This window comes from Salmo salar, chromosome 17, assembly GCF_965601325.2.
Source record: "Salmo salar chromosome 17, fSalSal1, whole genome shotgun sequence".
Classification (NCBI taxonomy): Eukaryota; Metazoa; Chordata; class Actinopteri; order Salmoniformes; family Salmonidae; genus Salmo; species Salmo salar.
The window spans coordinates 26252501-26271233 of NC_138307.1; the positions used below are offsets into that span (position 1 = coordinate 26252501).

At 44.8% G+C, this 18733-nt stretch overlaps 1 protein-coding gene across 9 annotated transcripts in view; it reads left to right on the forward strand.

Annotated features, from left to right (window-relative positions):
- Positions 1-18733, forward strand: part of LOC106592409 (dystrophin) — a 429474-nt gene that overhangs the window by 201276 nt on the left and 209465 nt on the right. For all 9 annotated transcript variants that reach the window (XM_082963707.1, XM_082963700.1, XM_082963702.1 and 6 more), the window contains exon 7: positions 6077-6195. In XM_082963707.1, coding sequence (XP_082819833.1) covers positions 6077-6195 — 119 coding nt within the window. The remainder of the gene's footprint in view (positions 1-6076; positions 6196-18733) is intronic.

The window sequence follows — 18733 nt, forward strand, 5'->3', positions numbered from 1 at the left end:
CTGGTCAAGACATACTGCCTCCCGAGTGCCTGGGCCCTGGTCAAGACATACTGCCTCCCGAGTGCCTGGGCCCTGGTCAAGACATACTGCCTCCCGAGTGCCTGGGCCCTGGTCAAGACATACTGCCTCCCGAGTGCCTGGGCCCTGGTCAAAACATACTGCCTCCTGAGTGCCTGGGCCCTGGTCAAGACATACTGCCTCCCGAGTGCCTGGGCCCTGGTCAAGACATACTGCCTCCCGAGTGCCTGGGCCCTGGTCAAAACATACTGCCTCCCGAGTGCCTGGGCCCTGGTCAAGACATACTGCCTCCCGAGTGCCTGGGCCCTGGTCAAAACATACTGTCTCCCGAGTGCCTGGGCCCTGGTCAAAACATACTGCCTCCCGAGTGCCTGGGCCCTGGTCAAAACATACTGTCTCCCGAGTGCCTGGGCCCTGGTCAAGACATACTGCCTCCCGAGTGCCTGGGCCCTGGTCAAAACATACTGCCTCCCGAGTGCCTGGGCCCTGGTCAAAACATACTGCCTCCCGAGTGCCTGGGCCCTGGTCAAAACATAAGCCAACTTGCAAGGCCAGAGTGACCTCACTTTAAAGAGCCTATAGCTAAATGAAAGCCTTCTGCCTTAGGAATGTCACTTAGGGCATTAATGCTGTCTAAGTGCTGTTTTATAGTGAGCCCTATCCTCAGAGAGTGGTCAACCTCTGGTTTAATATGCAGCTAGAATTTTGTGTTTTGATGATATGAGAGACTGGTGTCTCATTCATCATTCTAACAAGGAATAGAGGTAGTGGGAGAAGGGACATCCACCATGTACCAAAACTCCCCTCCACTGGGGCTAAACTAGGCTACTTGCTTTGAATAAATGCGCTGGACAAGGCAAAACGTCCGGAGGCAGTGACCGTGAAGCGAGGTTGTGCAGAGTGGCACAACATTGCGTCAATTGTTGATCATTAAACATCTCATGCAGGGTGTTCTCATCATCATCCTCATTGTCGTTGGAATTGGAAACATTTCTCGGCAGTATTTCAGCTACACGTTTCTTCACATACATTTTCACACCACCAATGTTCTATAAACATTAACATAAACCTGATTCATCTTACATTTATACCATTCGCTTTTAACAGTAGCCTAACAGTCCCCTGTTTGTCTTTGCCATGCACCGTCCTGTGGTATACCAATGACAAATCACTATCTCAATGTATTTATTTCAAGTCAACATTACTACATATGTTTTCCAGTGTGAAAATAAACAATATTGGCAATCCCAAATCAGTTATGGGCAAGGTTGTCCCCCCCCTCCCAACACTCATTTTTCTGCCATCTCTTCATTTTCTTCTTCAGAGGGCTTTACAGTTTCTACTCACAGCGACACACATGTAACTCATGTCTGTCACAGTGGGTGGTCCCTGGTGATGTCCCAAAGTCAATATCTGGGGGATAGTCTAATTTACCCAACCAGACGAGTCTCTCACCTGACCATCCTTCACTGTCTGTTTTGTCTCGTCCGTTTTGTCTCGTCCGTTTTGTCTCATCATTTTTGTCTCGTCCATTTTTTATCAGCAGACAAGATGTCTCCATGCTCACTTCACGTGCTCGGTCTCAGGACTCATGCTGCACTCCTGAGAGAAAGGCAGTCAATAGCTTCCATGTACACAAGTTGCTGGCTCGGCCTCAGGTCTCAGGTAGAACTAGTGAGGGACAAGGCCGTAGTGGACGTCATTACTTCAACCGGTTAGAGGGGGTGAGGCTCACATTGATCTGGGTCAAATGATTCCTTCCATGCATCTAGATACCATCCGGGGTCACTATCACCATAACCTGGAGAGGAGACAGACCACAACAGTTTAGGATACAGGAATTTAAGACAAATTATTCACTGTATGACTAATTATTCATTTTCCCAATAGTCTTAATACAAAAGTCTAAAACAAATAACAAAACACTTTTGCAAGTTGACTTTTACATCCTCATCACATTTGGTGATCTCAACGCAGAGGTAAAGGGTCAAGGGGGTACAGGGTCAGGGAGGTACAGGGTCAGGGAGGTACAGGGTCAGGGAGGTAGAGGGTCAGGGAGGTAGAGGGTCAGGGAGGTAGAGGGTCAGGGAGGTAGAGGGTCAGGGAGGTACAGGGTCAGGGAGGTACAGGGTCAGCGAGGTAGAGGGTCAGGGAGGTAGAGGGTCAAGGAGGTACAGGGTCAGGGAGGTACAGAGTCAGGGAGGTACAGGGTCAGGGAGGTACAGGGTCAGGGAGGTACAGAGTCAGGGAGGTAGAGGGTCAGGGAGGTACAGGGTCAGGGAGGTAGAGGGTCAGCGAGGTAGAGGGTCAGGGAGGTAGAGGGTCAAGGAGGTACAGGGTCAGGGAGGTACAGGGTCAGGGAGGTACAGGGTCAGGGAGGTACAGGGTCAGGGAGGTAGAGGGTCAGGGAGGTAGAGGGTCAAGGAGGTACAGGGTCAGGGAGGTACAGGGTCAGGGAGGTACAGGGTCAGGGAGGTACAGGGTCAGGGAGGTACAGAGTCAGGGAGGTACAGGGTCAGGGAGTTAGATGGCTAACCCTCAGGGAGAGAAACTAAAACAAAACAAAACAGCAATACACTCTGTCAGAAATATCTGCATTACTTATTACATTCACCTTTCACCCCATGCCTCTGGCCTTTTTAGTGAGGGTGATCCGGCCTCACCAGAAGGTCAGGACAGAGGTTAACACAGAGGTTAAAGGTTACAGGAAATAAAAGAAGGGGAAGAACGCTGCTTTGGTTCGTGTGGGTAGATGACCTGCTAGCTGATCGTCAGCTCTTTCCCTTTCTTCACCTTTACTCAGACTAAATATTTCAAAACGTTCAAAACATCCTCTGTTCAAGGTCACATTGTTTTTCAGTACAATTCCCATCAGAATTCGTGACTGTACACTTCAGAAAATGTTATTTGCGTGTCATTTAAGGTGCATCCTTTCTCACCCGTGAAGAACCAACTCAAACCCAATAACAAGTCCACACATAATACATCACCCGCTGTATTACCACCACTAACACATATTCATCAGTATAGATGGGTGGGTTGTGTGTGCATGCAGGTGTTTGTGTGGTTAAAACGTAGGGCAAAAACAAACTAATGTCCAGGGCTTACTTCATTGGGCCTTACTTAAGTCTAGGTCCAAAACGCTTCTTAACAGCTTCTACACCCAAGACATAAGACTCCTAAAGAGTTAATCAAATGGCCACCCAGACTATTTGCATTGTCGTCCCCCCACCCTCTCTTTTGCGCTGCTGCTACTCTCTGTTTATTATCTATGCACTGTCACTTTAACTCTACCTACATGTACAGTGGGGGAAAAAAGTATTTGATCCCCTGCTGATTTTGTACGTTTGCCCACTGACAAAGAAAGGATCAGTCTATACTTTTAATGGTAGGTTTATTTGAACAGTGGGAGACAGAATAACAACAAAACAATCCAGAAAAACGCATGTCAAAAATGTTATAAATTGATTTGCATTTTAATGAGGGAAATAAGTATTTGACCCCCTCTCAATCAGAAAGATTTCTGGCTCCCAGGTGTCTTTTATACAGGTAACGAGCTGAGATTAGGAGCACACTCTTAAAGGGAGTGCTCCTAACCGCAGCTTGTTACCTGTAAAAAAAAGACACCTGTCCACAGAAGCAATCAATCAATCAGATTCCAAACTCTCCACCATGGCCAAGACCAAAGAGCTCTCCAAGGATGTCAGGGACAAGATTGTAGACCTACACAAGGCTGGAATGGGCTACAAGACCATCGCCAAGCAGCTTGGTGAGAAGGTGACAACATTTGGTGCGATTATTCGCAAATGGAAGAAACACAAAAGAACTGTCAATCTCCCTCGGCCTGGGGCTCCATGCAAGATCTCACCTCGTGGAGTTGCAATGATCATGAGAACGGTGAGGAATCAGCCCAGAACTACACGGGAGGATCTTGTCAATGATCTCAAGGCAGCTGGGACCATAGTCACCAAGAAAACAATTGGTAACACACTACGCCGTGAAGGACTGAAATCCTGCAGCGCCCACAAGGTCCCCCTGCTGAAGAACACATATACATGCCCGTCTGAAGTTTGCCAATGAACATCTGAATGACTCAGAGGACAACTGGTGAAAGTGTTGTGGTCAGATGAGACCAAAATGGAGTTCTTTGACATCAACTCAACTCGCTGTATTTGGAGGAGGAGGAATGCTGCCAATGACCCCAAGAACACCATCTCCACCGTCAAACATGGAGGTGGAAACATTATGCTTTGGGGGTGTTTTTCTGCTAAGGGGACAGGACAACTTCACTGCATCAAAGGGACGATGGACGGGGCCATGTACCGTCAAATCTTCGGTGAGAACCTCCTTCCCTCAGCCAGGGCATTGAAAATGGGTCGTGGATGGGTATTCCAGTATGACGATGACCCAAAACACACGGCCAAGGCAACAAAGGAGTGGCTCTTGAAGAAGCACATTAAGGTCCTGGAGTGGCCTAGCCAGTCTCCAGACCTTAATCCCATAGAAAATATGTGGAGGGAGCTGAAGGTTCGAGTTGCCAAACGTCAGCCTCGAAACCTTAATGACTTGGAGAAGATGTGCAAAGAGGAGTGGGACAAAATCCCTCCTGAGATGTGTGCAAACCTGGTGGCCAACTACAAGAAACGTCTGACCTCTGTGATTGCCAACAAGGATTTTTCCACCAAGTACTAAGTCATGTTTTGCAGAGGGGTCAAATACGTATTTCCCTCATTAAAATGCAAATCATTTTATAACATTTTTGACATGTTTTTTTCTGGATTTTTTTGTTGTTATTCTGTCTCTCACTGTTCAAATAAACCTACTATTACAATTATAGACTGATCATTTCTTTGTCAGTGGGCAAACGTACAAAATCAGCAGGGGATCAAATACCTTTTCCCCCCACTGTACATATAACTTCAATTACCTCGACTAACCGGTGCCCCTGCACTTTGACTCTGTACCGGTACCTCCTGTTTATTGCCAAGAGCCTGTCAGTAAGCATTTCACCGTGAGGTCTACTAAACCTGTTTGTATTCAGCATTTCACTGTAAGGTCTACTAAACCTGTTGTATTCAGCATTTCACTGTAAGGTCTACACCTGTTGTATTCAGCGTTTCACTGTAAGGTCTACTACACCTGTTGTATTCAGCATTTCACTGTAAGGTCTACTAAACCTGTTGTATTCAGCATTTCACTGTAAGGTCTACTAAACCTGTTGTATTCAGCATTTCACTGTAAGGTCTACTAAACCTGTTGTATTCAGCATTTCACTGTAAGGTCTACACCTGTTGTATTCAGCGTTTCACTGTAAGGTCTACTACACCTGTTGTATTCAGCATTTCACTGTAAGGTCTACTAAACCTGTTGTATTCAGCATTTCACTGTAAGGTCTACTACACCTGTTGTATTCAGCATTTCACTGTAAGGTCTACTACACCTGTTGTATTCAGCATTTCACTGTAAGGTCTACTACACCTGTTGTATTCGGCGCACGTGACAAATAACATTTGATTTGAATTGAATTGGGAGCTCTCGTAACGTCTGTTTTCTGGTTCCTTTATAGACCTGCAGAATTTCACTAACTGCTCTCAAGGCAACGGGCCTCAGGAAGCATTTCACAGGGAGAGATACAGAATCATTGTTAAACTCATCAGAATACTTGGTAGTGGACACCCCATCCTTTCCTGATAGAGAAAGTCAACATTTCGTTACTTTTCACTATTTTAAATATTAATCAGTCAAGTCAGGTCAGAGACATTCATCCATAACACTCATCCACAGGTCGCAGGTCAGATGTTAGCCCTCAAATTCCTCAGTGGGTTTTCCTTATTTTATCTGGCTCAGGGCAAGATTGCAAAAGTGTGTCTGCCCTCGAGGCAGAGCTGTCCTCAGAACAAGATTCAATAAGAAAAGCTCTAATCTGCTCAGTCATCATCCAATCAGCTCTTCTACACCTTTACCTGTTGGCATTTAGTCTGGAACAGAGTGGTCTGATTGGCTAGAGGATGTTTAGAGGATGAATCTGATTGGCTCATTCTGTTCCCGCTCCCTACAGGCCCGAGCTGTTTGATTGGAGCATTGTGGAGAAGCAGAAGAGTGCCATGGAGAGATTGGATCACGCCTTCAGCAAGGCTGAGCAAACCCTGGGTATAGACAGACTGCTGGACGCTGAGGGTAAGATCCCTGACCCCTAATTCATACCCTGACCCCTAACCCAGACCCTAACCCTGACCCCTAACCCTGACCCCTAACCCAGACCCTAACCCTGACCCCTAACCCAGACCCTAACCCAGACCCTAAGCCCTAACCCAGACCCTAACCCCTAACCCAGACCCTAACCCTGACCCCTAACCCAGACCCTAACCCAGAACCCTAGCCCAGACCCTAAACCTGACCCCTAACCCAGACCCTAACCCTGACCCCTAACCCAGACCCCTAGCCCCTAAACCTGACCTCTAACCCAGACCCTAACCCTGACCCCTAACCCAGACCCCTAGCCCCTAAACCTGACCTCTAACCCAGACCCTAACCCTGACCCCTAACCCAGACCCTAACCCAGACCCTAACCCCGACCCCTAACCCAGACCCTAAACCTGACCACTAACCCAGACCCTAAACCTGACCCCTAACCCAGACCCTAACCCCTAACCCAGACCCCTAACCCAGACCCTAACCCTGACCCCTAACCCAGACCCTAACCCTGACCCCAACCCAGACCCTAACCCTGGCCCCTAACCCAGACCCTAACCCTTCAGTAAGGCGGAGCAAATCCTGGGCACAGACTGCTGGACGCTGAGAGGAAGTGACACCTTTACGGAGCCAGTTCATAATAAAATGTCAGCTGAAACCCCTCAGGCATCTTCTTACTACGACATTTAACCAGAAGCCCATATCATGTCAATATAGGGCCGTATTTACAGTCTTCACTTGGGTTTAAAAGTGAGGAATAGTTCCAGTATTACCCGTGCTATTGTTTAAGCCAGTGAATCTCATCGTCATCACGCCGGCGTGATTTAGGACTTCCAACCCCTTTTAACCTTTTACTGCAGTGGGCTAAATCAGGGCCAATCAGAGTGTTTCTTGGTAGTCTTAAACACATCTACTTTGTAACAAAGTATAAACCTCACACACATGGTTATGGACTTAACAAAAGAAGACACCTGTATCATGTCAGATATAGAGTTGAAATGTATTACATTTTGAGTTTTCATCCCAATATTATACTTTATATACATTACAGAAGACTGAAATACAACAAAGCCGTTTGACATAGAAACCCATGAGGCCACATGAGGGTGATTTGGTCATTTGACTACAGGAAAGGATACACATCGTATGTTTGGGCTACAGAACATTGGATCATCTAACGAGGGCTGAGTTAGAGCTGTGTTTGTGAGAAAAAAGTCTGTTGAGTCAGATTGGTTTGAGCTACAAACTATTAAAGCCATCTCTGAAAAGCTGAGACTCTCAGGAACACGTACATGTGACATATTTAGGTCTATGACCTCACAAGCTACAGAAGAGTCGTTAGAAGGTAAGGTTCTTCTACATAGATCATAGGAAATCCCAGGACATAGTGTCTATAATACTGTAAGGGGTTCTTCTACATAGATCATAGGAAATCCCAGGACATAGTGTCTATAATATTGTAATAAGCTCACATAGTTGCTGTCACAAACTCCACACAGTTGTCACTGACTAGTTGGATATTCATTTCCCCAGTGAGCAAAGTATTTCTGTACTTACAGCATTCATATAAATTCATTCTGATCAGGTTTGTGCTTTGGCTGACCTTGTTTTTTGTATTGACATTTGTCATTAAAACTCATGAATACAACTGTTTATGTCAAATAGTTTTGTGTTCTACTTGTAGCCCTGGTTGTCCTGAAAATAAACTGTTTAAACACTTCATTGTGAGGGTAAATATAAGGGCTGGACGTGCAGATCAATGAAAGTCAGATCAATGAGAAGCTGATTTTTGCTGTGGCCTCGGGACTGGTAGGGTTAATAAACAGCACTGTGTTGGTGTGTAAACAGGCCTAAGCAGGACATGACTGAGCATGGTGTTGTTGAGCATGGTGTTAGGGCCATGGTACCACAGTATATTGTTCACTGTGGCGTAGTCCCATGGTCCAGTATGGATCAGTATTCAGTGGACAGATTGTCATCTGTCCCGTCCTAATCAATGATGACCCTGGTGTCATGCTCTCATTGAGACGTTAAATAGTCCCAATCACAGAGCGCTAACTACACACCAATGGAATATGGTGGAGCAGAATGCTGATTGGCTACGGCCTAGTAGATTCTGGTCACCTTGGCGATGAGAAGAGATAATCTGGGAGATATGAATTGCATTAATAACTGGGTTTATTGAGGATGTTATGATTGGTGATGTCATTGTCATGCCCTGCCCAGTCATGTTATGATTGGTGATTGTGATGTTATGCCCTGCACTGTCATGTTATTATTGGTGATTGTGATGTTATGCCCTGTCATGTTATGATTGGTGATGTCATTGTCATGCCCTGCCCAGTCATGTTATGATTGGTGATTGTGATGTTATGCCCTGCCCTGTCATGTTATTATTGGTGATTGTGATGTTATGCCCTGTCATGTTATGATTGGTGATGTCATTGTCATGCCCTGTCCAGTCATGTTATGATTGGTGATTGTGATGGTATGCCCTGTCCAGTCATGTTATGATTGATGATGTTATGCCCTGTCATGTTATGATTGGTGATTGTGATGTTATGCCCTGTCCAGTCATGTTATGATTGGTGATTGTGATGCCCTGTCCAGTCATGTTATGATTGGTGATGTTATGCCCTGCAATGTCATGTTATGATTGGTGATTGTGATGTTATGTCCTGTCCAGTCATGTTATGATTGGTGATTGTGATGTTATGCCCAGTCATGTTATGATTGGTGATTGCGATGCCCTGTCCAGTCATGTTATGATTGGTGATTGCAATGCCCTGTCAAGTCATGTTATGATTGTTGATTGTGATGCCCTGTCCAGTCATGTTATGATTGGTGATGTTATGCCCTGTCCAGTCATGTTATGATTGGTGATTGTGATGCCCTTATTTGAGGGTGGTATATTTGTGATGTTATGATATAACCACAGCTGTTTTAATAATAACAGGGGGGTACATTGCTACTAATGTTAGTGCAGTAACATGCTAGCTGTTCCCATAGACTTCCAGTCATTGAACCAAGGACGATCCATTTAAAATCTGCGGAAATATATATATATATTTAAAATTACATAATTTTTTGCAGCAGTGGCAACAATTTAGTAGCGGAGGGCCACCGCTGCTAGATAAATATAGGGGAAACACTGTCTTATTTGTAGTTGATATAACTGTTGTGGTTGAGTGATACGTCATCCTATAACATCCCATTATAGGAGTGGGATTTATATCCCCCTCTTATTTCTAGGAATCTAGGTGATATATTTGTCCCATGTGGTCATGTGATATACAGTATGTTGCTTCTGTTAGCTGTGTGAAATATATCAGTCCTCCTCCTCCTGCGTGGCTATTTGATATAGCCCACCCTAGTGGCTTGGTGATATATATTGCCTGGTGGCTCCCGGGGGGGGGGGGGGGGGGGGGGTGTGTGTGTGTGTGTGTGTGTGTGTGTGTGTGTGTGTGTGTGTGTGTGTGTGTGTGTGTGTGTGTGTGTGTGTGTGTGTGTGTGTTATACATGTATATTGCTCTGGTGGCAGTGTGTGTGTTATGTGATATTCTCAATGTGATATGTCTCAGTCAGTTATTATCAGGGAGACAGATCTGTAGGGTTACAGTCAGGGACGCACACTGCCCTCACTACATCCTCGTTTGTCCTCAGAGAGGGAGAGAGGTAGAGAGAGGTAGAGAGAGAGAGAGAGAGACAGAGAGAGACAGAGGGAGACAGAGATGGAAAGAGAAAGAGAGAGGGAAAGAGAGACAGAGAGAGACAGAGATGGAAAGAGAAAGAGAGAGGGAAAGAGAGACAGAGAGAGACAGAGGGAGACAGAGAGGGAAAGAGAGACAGAGAGGGAAAGAGAGAGACATGGGAAGAGAGACAGAGGGAAGAGAGAGAGAGAGAGAGAGAGAGGGAGGTCCCACAGTTGACAGTGCATGTCAGAGCAGAACTACCATGAAGTCCAAGGAACTGTCTGTAGAGCTCAGATAGAATGTGATGAGGTATACATTACCAGTCAAAGGTTTGCACACACTGTCACGTCCTGACCAGAGTAAGAGGTTATTTTCTATGGTGGAGTAGGTCAGGGCGTGACAAGGGGTGTTTTGTGTGTTTCTATGTTTTCTATTTCTATGTTTGTGTTCTAGGTTTTCTATTTCTATGTTTTTTGGGGGGGGTTGATCTCCAATTGGAGGCAGCTGGTCCTCCTTGCCTCTGATTGGAGATCATATTTAAGTAGGGGTTTTTCTTCCTGGGTTTTTGTGGGTAGTTGTTTTCTGTTTCGTTAATGTACCTGACAGAACTGTTGGCTGTCGTTTTGTTTCTTTTGTCAAAGTGTTTGTTTTCATTAAAATTACAATTATGAGCACTCAACACGCTGCGGCTTGGTCCCCTCTATACAACGCCCGTTACACACACCTACTCATTCAAAGGTTTTTCTTTATTTTCACTATTTTCTACATTGTAGAACAATAGTGAAGACATCAAAACTATGAAATAACACATATGAAATCATGTAGTAACCAAAAAAGTGTTTTATATTTGAGATTCTTCAAAGTAGCCACCTTTAGCCTTGATGATAGCTTTGCATACTCTGGCATTCCTTCAACCAGCTTCATGAGGTCGTCACCTAGAATGCATTTCAATTTACAGGTGTGCCTTGTTAAAAGTTAATTTTTGGAATTTCTTTCCTCCTTAATGCGTTTGAGCCAATCAGTTGTGTTGTGACAAGGTAGGGGTGGTATACAGAAGATATATATTTGGTAAAAGACCAAGTTCATATTATGGCAAGAACAGCTCAAATAAGCAAAGAGAAACGACAGTGCATCATTACTTTAAGACGTGAAGGTCAGTCAATACGGAACATTTCAAGAACTTTGAACGTTTTTTCAAGTGCAGTCACAAAAACCATCAAGCGCTATGATGAAACTGGCTCTCATGAGGACCACCACAGGAAAGGAAGACCCAGAGTTACCTCTCTTGCAGAGGACAAGTTCATTAGAGTTAACTGCACCTCAGATTGCAGAGTTCAAGTAACAGACACATCTCAACATCAACTGTTCAGAGGAGACTGCATGAATCAGGCCTTCATGGTCAAATTGCTGCAAAGAAACCACTAAAGGACACCAATAAGAAGAATAGACTTGCTTGGGCCAAGAAACACGAGCAATGAACATTCGACAGATTGGAAATCTGTCCTTTGGTCTGATGAGTCCAAATTTGAGATTTTTGTTTCCAACCGCTGTGTATTTGTGAGATGCGTTGTGGGTGAATGGATGATCTCTGCATGTGGGGTTCCCACCGTGAAGCATGGAGGAGGAGGTGTGGTGGTGTGATGGTGCTTTGCTCATGATACTGTCAGTGATTTATTTAGAATTCAAGGCACACTTAACCAGCATGGCTACCACAGCATTCTGCAGCAATACGCCATCCCATATGGTTTGCGCTTAGTGAGTTGTTTTTCAACAGGACAATGACCCAAAACACACCTCCAGACTGTGTAAGGGCTATTTCACCAAGAAGGAGAGTGATGGAGTGCTGCATCAGATGACCTGGCCTCCACAATCACCCGACCTCAACCCAGTTGAGATTGTTTGGGATGAGTTGGATCGCAGAGTGAAGAAAAGCAGCCAACAAGTGCTCAGCGTATGTGGGAACTCCTTCAAGACTGTTGGAAAACCATTCCAGGTGAAGCTGGTTGAGAGAATGCAAAGAGTGTGCAAAGCTGTCATCAAGGCAAAGGGTGGCTACTTTGAAGAAATCAAAAATCGAAAATATATTTTGATTTGTTTAACACTTTTTTGGTTACTACATTATTCCATATGTGTTATTTCATAGTTTTGATGTATTCACTATTATTCTACAATGTAGAAAAGAGTAAAAATAAAGAAAAACCCTTGAATGAGTAGGTGTGTCCAAACTTTTCACTGGTACTGTATATCTGGGGAAGGGTATACAACTATTTCTAGAGTGTTGAAAGTTTCCAAGAGAAAGGGTTAATGAAGCTAGGGGCACAGAGATAGAGAGAGACAGAGAGAGAGAGAGAGAGTTGATGAGGCTAGGGGCACAGACAGAGAGAGAGAGAGAGAGGAGAGAGAGAGTTGATGAGGCCAAGGGCACAGAGAGAGAGAGAGAGTTGATGAGGCTAGGGGCACAGACGGGGAGAGAGAGAGAGAGAGAGAGAGAGTTGATGAGGCCAGGGGCAGAGAGAGAGAGAGAGAGAGAGTGAGTGAGTAGGGGCACACAGAGGGAGAGAAAGGGTTGATGAGGCCAGGGGCTGAGGGATGTTGTGGTGATGTCTGTCTGTCTACTGAACAGACTGAATCATCACAGAGCCAGTTGGAGCTGCAGCTGTGGCCTTCATTAACATGGCTAGCTACCTCACACTCCAATGGGAGACTATAAAGACAAGTGTGCATCCTAAATAGGGCCCTGGTCTAAAGTAGTGCACTATATAGGGAATAGGGATCTGGTCTAAAGTAGTGCACTATATAGGGAATAGGGATCTGGTCTAAAGTAGTGCACAATATAGGGAATAGAGTACTAGTTGGGCTATGTCCTAAATGGCACCCTATTCCCTGTGTTGTGCACTACTGTTGACCAGGACCCACATATGGACTCACTCAAAAGTAGTTCACTATATTTGGAGTAAAGCGCAATTTCAGACATACCCCTTGTGTGATTCTGCCAAATAAAAAAGCCTCACCATCAACTAAACTGCAGTCTCTCTCCGTTTACCAACCGCTTATCTTCCCTCTGGGCTCAACACACCACCCTGCCATCCATCAGTTTCTATGGTTTCCATTATTCTGGTCTCCAGTTACCTCTGTCTGATGGATTAGGCGAGGGGGGGTTGAGTCTTTTCAAAGTACCACTGAAGCCTTTAATTCCAGTGTTTTCAGATAGTGTGGGTGGACTATTTTTTGGCAAAGCGCTCCAGGCGTCGCAAGTGGAAAATAGTTCAACTTTTGTGCAGTAACAGTGCTGGGAAAACAGGCGGTGTGATCGATGACTCTGGCATCAATTACTCTGCTCTTTATGAACTGCTCTGCCATCCATTACAGTGGCTGGTGGATACGGTCTTAATGAAGGCAGATGTGGCTGTAGTCTAGCAGCATGTCAGCCAGCTACAACTCCACACACAGCTCTGTATAGATGAGGCATTGTTTTCTATTGCAATGATCTGTCCCTCTGAATGTCATCATGACTAGAGAGGAAGGGAGGATGAGAGGGAGTGAGATAGAGGATGAGAAGGAGAGGTAGAGAGTAGAGGTCGACCGATTATGATTTTTCAACGCCGATACCGATTATTGGAGGACCCAAAAAACCCGCTACCGATGAATCGGCCGATTATTATACTTTTTTGGTAATAATGACAATTACAACAATACTGAATGAACACTTATTTTAACTTAATATAATACATCAATACAATCAATTTAGCCTCAAATAAATAATGAAACATGTTCAATTTGGTTTAAATAATGCAAAACAAAGTGTTGGAGAAGAAAGTAAAAGTGCAATATGTGCCATGTAAGAAAGCTAATGTTTAAGTGCCTTGCTCAGAACATGAGAACATATGAAAGCTGGTGGTTCCTTTTAACATGAGTCTTCAATATTCCCAGGTAAGAAGTTTTAGGTTGTAGTTATTATAGGAATTATAGGACTTTTTCTCTCTATACGATTTGTATTTCATATACCTTTGACTATTGGATGTTCTTATAGGCACTTTAGTATTGCCAGTGTAACAGTATAGCTTCCGTCCCTCTCCTCGCTCCTACCTGGGCTCAAACCAGGAACACATCGACAACAGCCACCCTCGAAGCAGCGTTACCCACGCAGAGGAAGGGAAACAACTACTCCAAGTCTCAGAGCGAGTGACGTTTGAAACGCTATTAGCGTGCACCCGGCTAACTAGCTAGCCATTTCACATCGGTTACACCAGCCTAATCTTATGAGTTGACAGGCTTGAAGGGGTGGGTATAATTTGTGGAAAGTTCCAACAGGAATCTGTTCCAAAAAACGTAAAGTAAAAGGTTGCCAACCAACAACGCATACAAAGTAGCAACGCATACAAACCTAGCTAACTAGCTGCCGAATAGGCAACAACTCACCACGTAGCTTATTCTTAATGTTTGTCCATAGGCAAACAGACATGTGAGGAGAGACATTTTTCGGAATAAACATGATGAGTGAAAAACGCAATGAAATAGACCACTCCCTACCCGGTATCTTATTCTGCCGCTATACAACTTTGTATGCGTTGTTTTTTGGAAACCTTGTTATTTACGAAGTTTTTGGAATAGATTCCTGTTGGAACGTTCCACAAATTATACCCACCCAGGTTGAAGTCATAAACAGCGCAATGCTTGAAGCACAGCGAAGGGCTGTTTGAATGAATGCTTACGAGCCTGCTGCTGCCTACCACCGCTCAGTCACACTGCTCTACCAAATCATAGACTTAATTATAATATAATAAACACACAGAAATACGAGCCTTAGGTCATTAATATGGTCAAATCCGGAAACTATCATCTCGAAAACAAAAGTTTTTTTCTTTCAGTGACATACAGAACTGTTCCGTATTTTATCTAACGGGTGGCTAAGTCTAAATATTCCTGTTAGGCATTGATGTTTATGGTTAGGTACATTGGTGCAACGACTGTACTTTTTTCGCAAATGCGCTTGTTAAATCAACACCCGTTTGTCGAAGTAGGCTGTGATTCAATGAAAATTAACAGGCACCGCATTGATCATATGCAACGCAGGACACGTTAGATAAACTAGTAATATCATCAACCATGTGTAGTTAACTAGTGATTATGTTAAGATTGATAGTTTTTTATAAGTCTAATGCTAGCTAGCAACTTACCTTTGCTTCTTGCTGCCCTCGCGTAACAAGTAGTCAGCCTGTTAATCCTTGTGGAGTGCAATGTAAGGCAGGTGGTTAGAGCGTTGGACTGGTAACCGAAGGTTGCAAAAACGAATCCCCCCTGAACAAGGCAGTTAACCCCCGTTTCTAGGCCGTCATTGTAAATAAGAATGTGTTCTTAATCTGACTGGCCTAGTTAAATAAAGGTGTAAAAAATAAAAAGATTCGGCAAATCGGTGGCCAAAAATACCGATTACCGATTGTTATGAAAACTTGAAATCGGCCCTAATTAATCAGCCATTAGAGTGAGATAGAGGATGAGAAGGAGAGGTAGAGAGAGGGAGTGAGATAGAGGATGAGAAGGAGAGGTAGAGAGAGAGAATGAGATAGAGGTAGAGAGGGAGTGAGATGGAGGGTGAGAGGTAGAGAGGGAGTGAGATGGAGGATGAGAAGGAGAGGTAGAGAGGGAGTGAGATGGAGGATGAGAAGGAGAGGTAGAGAGAGGGAGTGAGATAGAGGATGAGAGGGAGGGGTAGAGAGAGAGAGTGAGATAGAGGATGAGAAGGAGAGGTAGAGAGAGAGAGTGAGATAGAGGATGAGAAGGAGAGGTAGAGAGAGGGAGTGAGATAGAGGTAGAGAGGGAGTGAGATGGAGGATGAGAGGTAGAGAGGGAGTGAGATGGAGGATGAGAAGGAGAGGTAGAGAGAGGGAGTGAGATAGAGGGAGGGGTAGAGAGAGGGAGTGAGATAGAGGATGAGAAGGAGAGGTAGAGAGAGGGAATGAGATAGAGGTAGAGAGGGAGTGAGATGGAGGATGAGAGGTAGAGAGGGAGTGAGATGGAGGATGAGAAGGAGAGGTAGAGAGAGGGAGTGAGATAGAGGGAGGGGTAGAGAGAGGGAGTGAGATAGAGGATGAGAAGGAGAGGTAGAGAGAGGGAATGAGATAGAGGATGAGAGGTAGAGAGGGAGTGAGATGGAGGGTTAGAAGGAGAGGTAGAGAGGGAGTGAGAGAGGATGAGAGGTAGAGAGGGAGTGAGATGGAGGGTTAGAAGGAGAGGTAGAGAGGGAGTGAGAGAGGATGAGAGGTAGAGAGGGAGTGAGATGGAGGATGAGGAGAGGTAGAGAGAGGGAATGAGATAGAGGATGAGAGGGAGTGAGATAGAGGATGAGAGGGAGTGAGATAGAGGATGAAAGGGAGTGGGAGAGAGGGAGTGAGACAGAGGAAGTGAGGGAGAGAGCAGGAGAGGAAGATTAAGAGAGGGAGAAGAAGAGATTATTAGAATGAGCTAGAGGAAGAGAGGATGAGAGAGAGGTAGAGAGGAGAGGTATTGTAGATATGGAGAGAGAGGAGGAGGTAGAGAGAGAGGTGGAGAGGCGAGGTATTGTAGAGAGGGAGAGAACAGGAGGTAGAGAGAGAGGTGGAGAGGAGAGGTATTGTAGAGGGGGAGAGAGCAGGAGGTAGAGAGAGAGGTGGAGAGAAGTATTGTAGAGAAGGAGAGAGAGGAGGTAGAGAGAGAGGTAGAGGTGGAGAGGAGAGATACTGTAGAGAAGGAGAGAGGAGGAGGTAGAGAGAGAGGTGGAGAGGAGAGGTATTGTATAGAGGGAGAGAGAGAGAGTTCCATGTCTGTGATGAGAGAGAGAACGAGGGAAAGAGAGGAAGCAGTTCCATGTCTGTGATGAGAGAGAGAACGAGGGAAAGAGAGCAAGCAGTTCCATGTCTGTGATGAGAGAGAGAACGAGGGAAAGAGAGGAAGCAGTTCCATGTCTGTGATGAGAGAGAGAACGAGGGAAAGAGAGGAAGCAGTGCCATGTCTGTGATGAGAGAGAGAACGAGGGAAAGAGAGGAAGCAGTGCCATGTCTGTGATGAGAGAGAGAACGAGGGAAAGAGAGGAAGCAGTTCCATGTCTGTGATGAGAGAGAGAACGAGGGAAAGAGAGGAAGCAGTTCCATGTCTGTGATGAGAGAGAGAACGAGGGAAAGAGAGGAAGCAGTTCCATGTCTGTGATGAGAGAGAGAACGAGGGAAAGAGAGGAAGCAGTGCCATGTCTGTGATGAGAGAGAGAACGAGGGAAAGAGAGGAAGCAGTGCCATGTCTGTGATGAGAGAGAGAACGAGGGAAAGAGAGGAAGCAGTGCCATGTCTGTGATGAGAGAGAGAACGAGGGAAAGAGAGGAAGCAGTTCCATGTCTGTGATGATTGTGTTGCTGTGATTGAGTCTCATCAGCAGTAATGAGATATCAAATGGTTCCTGTCGGCCAGGTTATTAGCAGGCTGAATGAGGCAATAAACACAGAGGTATAAATAGACCATGGAGCATCTTATACAGACAGGATTCAGACAGGATTCAGAGAGATTACAGACAGAATACAGACACACATTGCTGCTGCAGGCAGGGACATAAACCCTCTCATACCAGTGCATTAAAACCTATGTATGTTCTCATATAGAGATAGATGTAGAGGTGAGAGACAGAAAGAGTAGGAGAACGAGAGAGTATGAGAGTTGGAGAAATAATGCATGCAGATGAGAATTAGGCCGATAACCGCTAATGATCAAAATCCAGAAAAGAGCCGTTAAATTCTACTACCACCTAAAAGGAAGCGATTCCCAAACCTTCCATAACAAAGCCATCACCTACAGAGAGATGAACCTGGAGAAGAGTCCCCTAAGCAAGCTGGTCCTGGGGCTCTGTTCACAAACAGACCCCACAGACCCCCAGGACAGCAACACAATTTGACCCAACCAAATCATGAGAAAACAAAAAGATAATTACTTGACACATTGGAAAGAATTATCAAAAAAACTGAGCAAACTAGAATGCTATTTGGCCCTAAACCGAGAGTACACAGTGGCAGAATACCTGACCACTGTGACTGACCCAAACTTAAGGAAAGCTTTGACTATGTACAGACTCAGTGAGCATAGCCTTGCTATTGAGAAAGGCCGCCGTAGGCAGACCTGGCTCTCAAGAGAAGACAGGCTATGTGCACACTGCCCACAAAATGAGGTGGAAACTGAGCTGCACTTCCTAACCTCCTGCCCAATGTATGACCATATTAGAGACCCATATTTCCCTCAGGTTACACAGATCTACAAAGAATTAGAAAACAAACTCGATTTTGATAAACTCCCATATCTACTGGGTAAAATACCACAGTGTGACATCACAACAGCAAGATTTGTGACCTGTTGCCACAAGAAAAGGTCAACCAGTGAAGAACAAACACCATTGTAAATACAACCCATATTTATGTTTATTTATTTTCCCTTTTGTACTTTAACCATTTGCACATCATTACAACACTGTATATAGACATAATATGACATTTGTAATGTCTTTAATCTTTTGGAACTTCTGTGAGTGTAATGTTTACTGTTTAATTGTTAATTTCACTTTTGTATATTATGTACTCCACTTGCTTTGGCAATGTTAACATATGTTTCCTATTTCCCATGCCAATAAAGCCCTTGAATTAGAGAGAGAGAGAGAGAGAGAGAGAGAGAGAGAGAATAAAAGGTGGATCCATACCAAACAGACTAGGACATGTCACTCAGACAGACCCAGACATGAACCCTCTTATAGATAAAGAACATGGACACTACAGAGAGCTGATGATAGTACTGTACACCTCTAATGGATCATATCCTCCAGGA